The following is a 13433-nucleotide window of genomic DNA, read 5'->3' as shown; positions in this document are numbered from 1 at the left end:
CAAACCTGTTCCCCTGCCACCCCAGCTGCCGTGGAAGTGCTGCCCGTGGAGGTGGGCAGGGCGGCAGTGGTTGTTAGGCTGGTGGGGAAGGCTTGTCAGAACCAGCTGCTCAGCAGCCCTGGGGGACTTCTGGTGGAGGAGCCAGCATGGGATTTGCCCTTGGGTGACAACAGGGTGGGTAGGTTAAAAAACAACCCTAGAAATTACCTTGTTGTGCAGGGCAAAGTGTTAAAACAAGTCAGAGCTGCTGGGAAGAGCCAAGATGGGAAGAAAGGAGAAGGCTCTTTGCCATGACCCCCCTTTTCCCCCCCCAAAATGCACTGTCCTCCTGCCCCCCCACAGGAGAGAACCGCCCCCTCCAAAAGACATGCCAGGCTCCTTTGTAGACCTTTATATACACAGAACTTTATTATGTAGCTTATTAGACATTGTGTGGGACAAACACTGAAGGTATCTGGACACATATATATATATATATATAAAAAACCCAGTCAACATACACAATAAAGGTTATTCTTCTTTGGCCCCCTAGCTGTGCAGCCCCCCCAGGTGTGCTGCCAGGGGTCCCTATTTGCAGCAGCTGCACTTGGCAGAGGGGGGGCCCTTGCAGACGCAGCCCTGTGCACACTTGGCACATCCTGCTGGGCAGCAGGAGCAGCAGCCTGCGGGGGGGGAAGAGAGAAAGAAATCAGGGAAGTTCTGGGGGGCAGAGGGGGAGGGTCTCAGGGTGGGGTTTGGGGTGTCCTGTGGGGTTTGGAGACCACCCACCAACCCCTGTGTCATCCTCATTAAGCTGCATCCCCATCCCTGATGGCATCTCCCGGGGTGTTTTTGTATTCAGGGTTGGCACTGGGGAGGCAGCAGAAGGGTGAGGGACCCCCAGTGCTCACTGGTGACTCCCCTCAGCTCAGATCTGTGCCAACCCTCCTGCACATGGCTCTGCTCTGGGGTGACAGCAGCAGGAGAAGCCGGAAGGGATCCTGCTGCCAGTTGCTTCCTGGGGCATCCCTTTGTGCTGAGCCTGAGGTGCCAGCGAGGGCTACACTGACGTTTGGGTTCTACCTGGGGGGTGGGGTGGTGGGTCACCTCGGAGTGGGGATGGAATTCACCTTCTGCTCCTTTGGGAGCAAAACCAAGAAATATGGGAGGAATAAACCCAGTTGTGCCCATGCTGAGCCTGACTTGAATCAGGGTGTCCAGTGAAACACCCCACAAGTGTTCCTGCATCCCATCCCCCGTGGGACTCAGATTGCCCCCTCCACCTTTACCTTTTTTGCAAGATGTGCATTTGCAGTTTTTGCACTTGCAGTTGTCCCCACAGGTGCAGGTGCCACCTGAAACAGGTAAATGGAGGAAAAGAGGTTGAGGGAAGAGGGTGACTAGGAAGGGGATCGCTCAAATTCCCCCAGGGAGCAGTGGGGATGATTCGGGGTGAGGGGGCAGGGCAGGAGCATTGCCACTGGCCCCGAGCATTTGGTCTCCTGCACCACCGACCTCTCTCGGTGGGGAGGATATGGCATTCCCAGTTGCTCCCTGGAGACATGCTCCAGCTGGGACACCCCAGTGCTGGGAGGATTTCGGCAGCCAGCCTGGCTGGCAGGAGAGCATCAGGGATGGCTGAGGAGGCCGGTGGGTGGGAGTGTTTGCGTTCCCACCGGGATGCTCCAGCTCCCACAGCCTTAAGAGCATCGGGAATGATAGAGGAAGATGGTGAGCCGGAGTGTCAGTGTTCCCACCGGGATGATCCCGCAGGCCCCCGGAGCCGAGGAGGAAGATGGTGAGCAGGAGTGCCGGTGCTCCCACCGGGATACTCCCATCTCCCACAGCCTTAGGGGCATCGGGAATGACAGGAAGGTGCTGAGCGGTAGTGCCGGCGTTCCCGGCAGGATGCTGCCGGGATGGGGTGGGGGAGAGGCCGTAGCGGCGGCGTTCCCGGCGGGATGCGGCCGAAGCGGCGGCGAGGGCAGCGCTGCCTTACCCGTGGCGCAGGGGCAGTCCTGGGAGTCCATGTCTGCCTTGTCTGAGTACCGGCTGTCGGAAAGCTGCGGGCGATGGGCAGAACGGCTCTGGCAGGACTCGCAGCCACCTCTTATTTATCCTTGACCGGGCGAGAACGAGTGCAAAGCGCCCGCCCCTAGCAGCCTGCGCACGGCTCCTGCCCCGGGCGCTGCTGATTCACTCCCGAGGTGGCCGGGCGGGACCTAGGGCTGAGACGTCCCCCCCTCCCCGAGGTCCTGGTGGCAGCAGGGAGGGTTGTCTGGGTGACCACAGCTCTCTGCTGAGGTGTGGTGGGGTTTTTTTTTGGGGAGGGGGGAATAGGGAGCAGAGAACGGCCAGCTCTCGTTGCACAGATGGTACCTGCTTCAGGTGTGTGGCTCTGTTCGCAGGGTCTAGGGGCTAGAAGATTGAACTCGGGGGGTGATCCCACAGTCTAGCCCTTGGCCAAAATCAATCTGCCTAGTCCCCATATGTTTCGGGCTGGGGGCATGGCACATTGCTCCTGGGGTGAGATCTCAGGGGATTCGTTGATCCCAGGAATGCCATCACTGACAAAAACCCCTCCGCCCCCTCAACCCACAGCTGGCCCAGTGTGGATGTTGGGGCGCTGGCCCAGTGGGGTGATGGAGATGTGGTCCCTGCCCCAGCCCCTGTCCCATGGCTCTGACACCCTTCCCTCAAGCAGGAGCAGCAACAAGCTGGACTGGCCCGTCCGGAGACTGCCATGCCCTCCCAGCCCCCAGGACGGTGGCACCCACGTCCCCTCGGCGCCGTGCGTGGCACCTTGGGGCTCTGTCTCCTTCCCGGCCGCCGTGCCCCCTCCCACTCCTCTTGAGTTAATTCCCCGGCACCATTAGGTGGGCATGCAGGGGAGGAGGGTGGCTGGCGAGCTGCCATCACCCTGGACAACTCCTCCAGCGGGTTTTACCCACCCACTCGAAAGAGCGGAGAGGGTTTAGGGTGGAAGGAGTGACCAAACAAATAATAGAAATGATGCTTTCTGAGATTCTGAGTGCAGGGAGGGACTGCCCCATGCCAGGAGGCACCAGCAGCCCTGGAGCATCCTTCCTCCTCACCCCTGGGGCTTTTGGGTGCTGCCCCCGTGTCGGTGTGGTGTGAAACTCCTCTGCTCTGGGGTTTTCTGCCGGCTGGGCTTTTGCCCGCGGTGCCGGGCTGCGGCGGCGTGTCAGAGGCGATGCTAATCCGGCCGCGGCAGTGGGTCAGGGAATATTTTTACCACCCATCTGCCTGGGCACGTTGAGAGCTTGTTGGGTGACCTGGTGGGGAGTGGTGCTAGCACCCCAACTCGGCGTCTCCTCCAGCCCAGCCAGGCCAGGGTGGCAAACGAGTGCCTAAAAGCTGGAGGAAGGCAGAGCTGCTGCGCCCGTTCCTCGCCCCAGCCGCGGCCCGTTGGTGTCCCAGCCTGCCAGCCCCGCGGCCCTGCCAGTGTCACGCTGCTGCTGAGGCACTGGGGCGTGACAATGGGGACGGTGCCAGGGAGCAGACGTGTGCCAAGGCTGTCAGCCATCCCTGCAGGAGCAAATGTGCCAGGGAACACACGTGCAAGTGGGCACCTGCCAGCCCTGGCTACAGCCCCCTGAGCTGCGGGTGTCACAGCAGAGGAGGGGACAGCTCCTTAGCATCCTGCACATGCTCTGCTCCTGAAATAACCAGTCCAGTGCTCCCGTATAGTGTAGGAATATGCCCGGGGAAACAGTGTTGGAATGGATACATGGAGGGCAGCAATGCCACCACGGCATCACCTGGCACCCAAACAAAGCTGTAGTGCTGGCAGATCACCTCTATCCCTGCCTGGTGGTGGCCCAGGGATGCAGGGAGAAGTGGCCCATCCAAGGTGTCCCCTCTCCTCCAGCTGAGGGAACTGAACAACATTGGTTGTGCTGTGCAATCTCTGCCATAAAAGGATGGAGTGGAGGAAAAGCTCTCCAGCACCTATCCCCAGATCAGATCCCATCCCCTCTTCCCTTCTTTCCTTCCTTTCTTTGTACAAGTGTTACAAAAAGCATCTTCCAAGTGATGCAGGATGGGGAGTCAGGGCTCTGGGAGATCTCATGTTGCTCCTGGTCCATTCTGCAGTTACTTTGGGACAGGGCTGGTTGTCGATTGCACACCTGCCAGCCAGGCCACCTCCAGGAGCATCCTGTAACTGGGGTGATGATCTGCAGAGCTGGGACCACAGGACAACCTTCCTTCTGCTTAAACACCCCCTGTTACAAGGCCCTGTGAGCCCCAGTTTGCCTTGTGGCCCCTGCCCTACATTTCCTGGGAGTGCCCTGGGGGTTCTCCACCATTTGACCAAGCCTGATGCTGCTCCCCGGAGCCCAGCACCGTGGGCAGGTTCCGTGCCAGAGCTGCACCCCTTGGCAGTCGTGTCCCTGGTGTGGGATTTCTGTCTCTGTCCCCAGGCAGATCCGTGGTAATCACCTCGAGATTGCCAGGCAGATTAACACAGGTGAGTCAGTCAGTGGGATGCTCCAGAGCTCCAGGCACAGCCGGAGATGTCACTTGCTGGTGGGGTGGAGATGGCTGAGCAGGGGTAATGGCTCTGCAGGGCATGGCACAGACAGGGCTCTCTAGAAAGCAGGCTAAAAACCTTCAGGAAGATGTGGTGGAGTCACTTTGTCCCTTGAAGAGTGCCTCTGACACCGGGGGTGAGGAAAGCCGTTTGCTGAAAGCCACAGGATGGTGCCAGTGGCTGGCAGTGACTCAAGGCTGGTGTCAGGTAGGCGAGGAGGGAGCAGCAGCTGGATCCTGAGGAGGTGACCTGGCACAGGTCTTCTGCCCTGACTCCACGCTGAAAGATGCATGGCTCCAGTCACCCACAGTCACACTGCAGCACGTGAGGAACCTGCTGCTGCCTCCATTTGCCTGTGACTTTCTGGAGCCACCCCAGCACATCACATTCATGGGACCCTGCAAACAACGGCAGGTCCTCTTCTCCCCTCTCCAAGGGCACCTATCTTCTCCAAGCACTCGCCTCTGGCTTGTGCCTCGCCAGGCAGAGCGGGGTTTGGTGACCCATCCTTTGCCCAGACACCATGTCCCATGCAGCCACAGGGCTTCACTGGTGAAACACTGTGCCTCAGGCGGGTATGGATCATGGGCAGGGGTGCTAGGGAGCTACAAAATCAGTGTGGGCACAGCACTAAGACCCTGGTGGACAGCCCCTGCAGGTACACTGCCTCTCACTGGGTAGGGTGCTGATGCCCCATTGCACCCTGGCTGTGCAGGGCACCCTGGTTGCCCTGACACTGTGGCAGCAGTGAGGGCAGCTCAGCTCTGCTTTTCAAGCTGCCTGTTTGTCATGGACCCTGTGCAAGAAGGAGAGCCATGGCCAGCCAGGGCTCAGCTGCTGGGGGTGCAGAGAATCAGAATTACAGAATAGTTTGGGTTGCACCTTAAAGATGTTCTAGGTCCAACCCTCCTGCCATGGGCAGAGACACCTCCCACCAGCCCAGTTTGCTCAAGGCCTCATCCAGCCTGGCCTGGAACACCTCTAGGGAAGAGACATCCAAAACCTCTCTGAGCAACCTGTTCCAGTGTCTCCCCACCCTCACTGCCAAGAATTTCTTCTTAATCTTCAGTCTCACCCTCCCCTCTTCTAGCTCAAAGCCATTGTCCCTCATCCTGGCACCCTCAGCCCTTGTAAACAATCTCTCCCCAGCTCTTCTGGAGCCCTTTTTGGGTACTGGAAGGCTGCTTTGAGGTCTCCCTGGAGCCTTCTCTTCTCCAGGCTGAACAACCACAACGCTCACAGCCTGTCCCCACAGGGGAGGTTCTCCAGCCCTCTGATCAGCTTTGTGGCCTCCTCTGGACCAGCTCCAGCAGGTTCATGTCCTTCTTATGCTGGGGGCACCAGTGCTCCAGGCAGAGTCTCACCAGAGCAGAGGGGCAGAATCACTTCCCTCATCCTGCTGGTCACACTGCTTTTGATGCAGCCCAGCACATGTCTGCTTTCTGGGCTGCCAGCAACTATTGCGGGCTCATGGGCAGTTTTTCATCAGCCAAGTCCTTCTCCTCCAGATTGCTCCTGGGGATGCTCTTGAGTGACCATAACCCCCAGGGACTGCTCTTTCAAACTGATAGAATAGGATTAACCATGTTGGAAGAGATCTTTGAGATCATTGAGTCCAACCTATCACCAAACACCATGTAATGAACTAAACCATGGCACCAAGCACCCCAGCCAGTCTCTTCCTAAACACCTCCAGTGATGGTGACTCCACCACCTCCCTGGGCAGCACATCCCAATGGCCAATCTCTCTTACTGTGAAAAATTTCTTCCTAACATCCAGCCTAAACCTCCCCTGGCACAGCTTGAGACTGTGTCGTCTTGTTCTGGTGCTGGGTGCCTAGGAGAAGAGACCAACCCCCACCTGGCTACAACCTCCCTTCAGGGAGTTGTAGACAGCAAGAAGGTCTGCCCTGAGCCTCCTCTTCTCCAGGCTAAGCAACCCCAGCTCCCTCAGCCTCTCCTCACAGGGCTGTGCTCCAGACCCCTCCCCAGCTTTGTTGCCCTTCTCTGGACACCTTCCAGGGCTGGAGCACCTCTCCTATGAAGACAGGATGAGAGTTGGGATTGTTCAGTGTGGAGAAGAGAAGGCTCCAAGGGGAGACCTTACAGCAGCCTTCCTGTATCAGAAGGGGGCTACAAGAAAGCTGAGAGGGACTTTGTAGCATGTCAGGGACTGATAAGACTGGGGGGAATGGATTCCAAATTAGAGGAGGGGAGATTTAGATTAGACATTAGGAAGTAGTTCTTCCCCATGAGGGTGGTGAGACACTGGCACAGGCTGCCCAGGGAGGTGGTGGAAGCCTCAGCCCTGGAGGTTTTTAAAGCCAGACTGGATGTGGCTGTGAGCAACCTGCTGTAGTGTGAGGTGTCCCTGCCCATGGCAGGGGTGTTGGAACTGGCTGATCCTTCAGGTCCCTTCCAGCCCTGACAATTCTGTGAAACAGAGGAAATAATGGGAATTCTGGATCCTCCCTGGCACCCAGTGAGCAGCCAGCACAGTGACAGGCAGCAGGAAGGCATGGGAGCCATCCCTGCTTGGAGAGCAGGCTGGGCTGGGGTTTGAGAGGCACCTGGGGTAATTGTTTGCTGATGATAAACAAGTGTTTGAAGCACGGGAAATGGAGGCTGACGTGGGTTTGTTTTGCCAGTGCTTGCCAGCCCTGTGGCAGAGGAGGAAGAGGATGAATCACCCCTCGCCTGCCCCGGGAAGCCGTTCCCAGCCGCTCCGCATCTGCGCAGGCAAAGCCCTGGAAACCACTGGGGAGTGAAACCGGCTTGGTGGGGTGAGTGCTTTCTGTCTTCCCAGAAAGCAGTGGAGCCAAGGCTCCAGTTCTGCTCTCAGTGGCAGATGTGAGCTCAGCTCCTTACAGAATCATAGAATCGTCAGGGTTGGAAGGGACCTCAAGGCTCAGCCAGCTCCAACCCCACTGCCATGGGCAGGGACACCTCACACTACAGCAGGATGCCCAAAGCCACATCCAGCCTGGCCTTCAAACCCTCCAGACATGAGGCTGCCAGCACCTCCCTGGGCAACCTGTGCCAGGCTCTCACCACCCTCATGGGGAAGAACTTTTTCTAACATCCAATCTGAATCTCCCCATTTCTGGTTTTGCTCCATTCCCCCCAGTCCTATCACTCCCTGACACCCCCAAAAGTCCCTCCCCAGCTTTCTTGGAGCCCACTTCAGATCCTGGAAGGCCACAATTAGGTCTCCTCAGAGCCTTCTCTTCTCCAGACTGAACAACCCCAACTCTCTCAGTCTGTCTCCATAGCAGAGCAGCTCCAGTCCTCTGCTCATCCTTGTGGCCCTTCTCTGGACCCCTTCCAGCACCTCCAGATCCTTCTTGTAAGAGCGGCTCCAGAACTGGACAGAGTGCTCAATAGAATAGAATCACAGAATGCATCAGCTGGAAGGGACCCTCCAAGGTCATCTTGTCCAACTCCCCTGCAGTCTGCAGGGACATCTCCAGCATCAGGCTGCTCAGGGCCCCATCGAGTTTGACCTTGAATGTCTGCAGGGCTGGAGCCTCCACCACCTCTGGGCAACTTGTTCCAGTATTTAACTACCATGTCACCTGCTTTTCCTCCTTGCTCCTTCCTCTGCAGCTGCTGCTTTGCTGCCAAACCCCTGCTGCTGGACCTCCATCCCCCCTGTTCGCTGGGCAGGGGCTGAGCTGCTGTTCGTTAAGGAGGAGCTGCACAGCCTGCAGACCTGCAAGGCTTTCACAACCCTGCTTTGATGTGGGCTGCCGGGGAGCCGCCTTGCAACCCAGCCGGCTGCGCCAGGGCTGCGGCTCCCAAATGCCAGCTTCTGAACCCGGCTCAGCCGCCAGCTCGTCCTAGAGCCCCGGGCAAGGGCTTGGAATTCATTACGGATTTCTTATCTGGAAATGAGCTATCAATATTAGCTTCCCCTTGGAACAAACGGTGCGGGGAGGGTGAGGATGTGCTAATTGTTTGTTCTTAGAAGGCAGGGAGGGGAAGAAATGCTGAACTGGTGCCGTGCAGATGGGTCCAGCAGGTGCCTGCAGCCTTCCAAGCCCCCCTAACTCCAGCTGGCCCTGGGCTGCGCATCCCCAGGGACCCTGGCACAAGGCTGCAGCTCCCTCCTGGCTGTTTGTGATTTTGGGGCCAGTTGATGTGTGTTGGGGCACGTCTGGAAAGATGAAAGAGCTGCTGCCTCTTTTGATCATGAAATTCTCATAAATGTTAATGGGAATTACTTCGAGGGCTAACGAGGGCAGAATTGCAACCCCCAAGGGGAGGAAGGGGGTGAGGACCAACCAAGCTTTTGCTGGGAATTAAGAGAGTTCAACTTCACCTTGTCCCCCCCCCACCTGCCACCTGTTGAGAGCAGACTATTGATGGGCCAGGGGCTGCCCCCCCGCCCCCCAATCCCTGCAGACCCTCATGGGAAAGGGAGGTTCAAGTTGTGTGTCGTGTGTCCCCCCCCTCCACACACACACTTTGCCCTGCACCTGCATGGACAGGCTTTAAGCATCACCTCAACTCTAGGCTCATCACTTTGAGTCACTGATCTAATGCTTTCCCAGTGCACAATTTGGATGATGTTCTTTTTCTTTGTTGGGTTTCTTCTTTTCTTTTTCTTCTTCTTCTTCTTTTTTTTTTCCCCTTCCCCTTCCCTCTACATCTTTCCCTTTTGTGTCTCTCAAGGTTCCCACAGACTTCAAACTTACCCGCTCCAACTGCTCGCCGCTTTCCCCCCCCCAGGCTGAAACGTGACCTGAAGCTTCCAAGTATCGTTACCTTGGGCATATTTAATTAGTTCATTCCCCTTTAGTTGCTAATTAGAAGCCAAGAAAGAGAGGGGATGAGTAATCCCCTTGGGATGTCGAGTCGGCACTTGTCTGAGCTCGCAAGGAAAACACTAACCTCCCCCTCCCCCCCAACCTTCCCCTCGGTATAAAGGTGTGAAATAAAAGGATGTGAAGCTTTCCTTGATGTCTTCATAAGCATGTTCCTGAGATCCTGAGATCCAGGGATGATGGTTGTCTATCCCAGGAATGATTCATGGAGCTGCTGTGCTGACTCCTGCCTCCCCCCCACCGAGAGCAGCGGGAGCTGCTCTCGGTGGGGGGGAGGCAGGAGGTAGCACAGCCCAGCCCAGCCCAGCACAGCCCAGCACAGCACAGCACAGCCCAGCACAGCACAGCACAGCACAGCCCAGCACAGCACAGCACAGCCCAGCACAGCACAGCACAGCAGTTCTTTCCATCCCCATCCAGAAGGATTGGGTTGTTTTGTTGGCCAGCATTCCCTCAAAGTCCACAGCCAAGTCCTCCTCAGGGTTTAGCACCTTGCTAGGGGGAGACTGTGCAGGAGGATCCCCTGCCAGGCAGAGAAGGACGTTGGGGGATTCTGGGGGTAGATTTGAAGCATTGTGCCAGGAATGAGCTCCTGGGTAGGTGACAATCCTTGTAGCTGTGGCGCTTGTCACAGCCAAGTTCTCCAAGGAACCTGCCTAGAAAGCCAGGAGCTGGTGCCAAGCAGGCTTTGATGAGATCATAGTATGTTATGCAGGCAAGATGTGGGGCTCTGAGCAACCTCCTCTAGTTGCAGATGGCCCTGCTGAGTGCAGGGGGACTGGTCTGGATGAGCTCTCCAGGGTCATGCAGTAAGGTGGATAGTGATCAACTCTCACTGGGTATCGAAAGCCCTGCTCTGCTGATGCAGTTGAGCCACCCTTTGAGTACAGCCACACCGAGCTCAGCCCTACAGCAGCTCCTGGGGAACCTCGACATGAATTGAGTGGGATTTGCCTCCCTGTTCAAGTGGGAAAGGGAAAGAACCTTGTCCTGAGTACTGGTGGATGGCTGTGATGTGTGTGTGGGGGTGATCAGCAAACTCAGGCTTGGATGAGGCCAGGATCTCAGGTAGTGATAGGAATAGGGGGAATGGAATGAAGCTGGAGGTGGGGAGATTCAGGCTGGAGGTGAGGAGGAGGTTCTTCACCATGAGAGTGGTGAAACCCTGGAATGGGTTGTCCAGGGAGGTGGTCGAGGCCCCATCCTTGGAGGTGTTTAAGCCCAGGCTGGATGAGGCTCTGGGCAGCCTGATCTAGTGTGGGGTGTCCCTGCCCATGGCAGGGGGGTTGGAACTAGATGATCCTTGTGGTCCCTTCCAACCCTGAATGAAACTATGAAACTATGAAACTATATTGCTGATCTAGGATGGGCAATTGACCTTCGAAGTGAAGGGAAAGGAGAACTCCAAGTCAGGATGTGACTTTTAAGAGCTTCAGAGGCAGCTTCGGTGGTAGCTGTAACAGGCAGTGTAATTTAACCTGCTGCAGACACACCAAACCCAAGGCTGTAATTAGAGATGCAAAAGAGTATTTACAGCTCAGATCATCCATATTTAGAATCCTAGAATCCTGGAGCTGTTTCATTGGAAAAGGCCTCTAAGATCATTGAGTGCAACCTTCAACCCAACCCCACCATGGCCATTAAACCCTGTCCCACAGTGCCATGACAACACCTTTCATGAGCACCTCCAGGCATGGGGACTCCACCACCTCCCTGGGCAGCCTGTGCCAATCCCTGACCACTCTTGCAGCAAAGACATTTTTCCTCATCTCCAACCTAAGCCTCCCCTGGCACAATTCCAGGCCATTTCCTCTCCTTCTATCACCTGAGACTAGGGAGAAGAGACCAACCCCAACCTCACTGCAACCTCCTTTCAGGGAGCTGTAGAGAGGAATGACATTTCCCTCAGCCTCCTCTTCTCCATGCTAACATCCCCAGCTCCCTCAGCCTCCTCTTCTCCACACTAAACATCCCCAGCTCCCTCAGCCTCCTCTTCTCCATGCTAAACATCCCCAGCTCCCTCAGCCTCCTCTTCTCCATGCTAAACACCCCCAGCTCCCTCAGCCTCCTCTTCTCCACACTAAACATCCCCAGCTCCCTCAGCCTCCTCTTCTCCACACTAAACATCCCCAGCTCCCTCAGCCTCCTCTTCTCCATGCTAAACATCCCCAGCTCCCTCAGCCTCCTCTTCTCCATGCTAAACACCCCCAGCTCCCTCAGCCTCCTCTTCTCCACGCTAAACACCCCCAGCTCCCTCAGCCTTCTCTTCTCCACACTAAACATCCCCAGCTCCCTCAGCCTCCTCTTCTCCATGCTAAACATCCCCAGCTCCCTCAGCCTTCTCTTCTCCACACTAAACATCCCCAGCTCCCTCAGCCTCCTCTTCTCCACACTAAACATCCCCAGCTCCCTCAGCCTCCTCTTCTCCATGCTAAACACCCCCAGCTCCCTCAGCCTCCTCTTCTCCACGCTAAACATCCCCAGCTCCCTCAGCCTTCTCTTCTCCACACTAAACACCCCCAGCTCCCTCAGCCTCCTCTTCTCCACACTAAACATCCCCAGCTCCCTCAGCCTCCTCTTCTCCACACTAAACACCCCCAGCTCCCTCAGCCTCCTCTTCTCCACACTAAAATCCCCAGCTCCCTCAGCCTCCTCTTCTCCACACTAAACATCCCCAGCTCCCTCAGCCTCCTCTTCTCCATGCTAAACATCCCCAGCTCCCTCAGCCTCCTCTTCTCCACGCTAAACATCCCCAGCTCCCTCAGCCTTCTCTTCTCCACACTAAACACCCCCAGCTCCCTCAGCCTTCTCTTCTCCACACTAAACACCCCCAGCTCCCTCAGCCTCCTCTTCTCCACACTAAACATCCCCAGCTCCCTCAGCCTTCTCTTCTCCATGATAAACACCCCCAGCTCCCTCAGCCTCCTCTTCTCCATGCTAAACACCCCCAGCTCCCTCAGCCTCCTCTTCTCCATGCTAAACATCCCCAGCTCCCTCAGCCTCCTCTTCTCCATGCTAAACACCCCCAGCTCCTTCAGCCTCTTGTAAAATTTGTTCTCCAGACCCTTCACTATCTTTTTTTTTAAGTGAAAAATTGTTTTTTTCATCTCTTTACAATTTAACCAGCTTGAAAAAGGTCTCCAAAGTCATATCTTGCCCTGCTTTATTCAGTCTGGTTGCAGAGCAGTGCTGGGAGGGGAGCTGGGGATTTTCCCTGGGAGCACAGCAGTGTTTTCAGGGCTTGAGCAATACCTCTGTACCTGCTGGAGCTCATGCTGGTGCCCTGACTTTGTGCCCCAGTTCCCAAACCAGCACCCAGGAGGGGAAATCCACTGCAAGGGTTGGCACCAAGATCTGTGCTCACCCAAAGCAGATCACAGAATGGTTTGGCTTGGAAGTGACCTTGAAAATCATCCAGTTCCAACCCCCCTGCCACGGGCAGGGACACCTCCCACCAGCCCAGCTTGCTCAAGGCCTCATCCAGCCTGGCCTTGAACACCTCCAGGGAGGAGGCATCCATGACCTCCCTGGGCAATCTGTTCCAGTGTCTCCCCACCCACACTGCCAAGAATTTCCACAAAGGGGAAAAAAAACCCAAACCCTTTTTACCATGCTGTGTGTGATTGCCTCCTTGTTGCCCACAAGTACAATGGCACATTGAGAGAGCTGCCAGGAAAAGTCGGTACAAACAAGCCAAGAGAGAGAGAAAGAAGGGGGGTTGTGCCACTGGGAGTTGCATGGTCCCTTTTGAGAGCCCTCCTTCGCATGCAGGGCAGGAGCACTGCCCGAGCAAATGCCAAAGCAGGATGTGCCTGCCAGCTTTCCTGAAGTAGGGAATGGTTGCCTCAATCCAGTGGTCCCTGCAGGGAAAGGCTTTTGTCCCACTGCAGCCTGTTCCAAACTTGTTGGAATGAGAATAGGATAGGATAGGATAGGATAGGATAGGATAGGATAGGATAGGGTAGGATAGGATAGGATAGGATAGGATAGAACAGAACAGAATAGAATAGAATAGAATAGAATAGAATAGAATAGAATAGAATAGAATAGAATCGAATAGAATAGAGTAGAAT

General features: G+C 56.2%; 1 protein-coding gene across 1 annotated transcript; it reads right to left on the bottom strand.

Moving 5' to 3' along the window:
* Nucleotides 1-379: 379 nt before the first annotated feature.
* LOC137455591 (metallothionein-1) lies at nt 380-2096 on the bottom strand. Its single transcript, XM_068166565.1, has 3 exons — nt 1979-2096; nt 1269-1334; nt 380-662 (listed from the first exon to the last, which is right to left on the bottom strand). Exons 1-3 carry the CDS (start codon nt 2007-2009, stop codon nt 568-570), a joined length of 192 nt encoding a protein of 63 aa, XP_068022666.1. The 5' UTR covers nt 2010-2096; the 3' UTR covers nt 380-567.
* Between the last annotated feature and the right edge of the window lie 11337 nt (nt 2097-13433).

This window comes from Melanerpes formicivorus, unplaced genomic scaffold (assembly GCF_026170545.1).
Source record: "Melanerpes formicivorus ecotype bairdi unplaced genomic scaffold, bMelFor1.0.p_v2 SCAF_102, whole genome shotgun sequence".
NCBI lineage: Eukaryota > Metazoa > Chordata > Aves > Piciformes > Picidae > Melanerpes > Melanerpes formicivorus.
The sequence above is the reverse complement of the archived record's forward strand: the minus strand, read 5'-3'. Positions and strand labels throughout refer to the sequence as shown.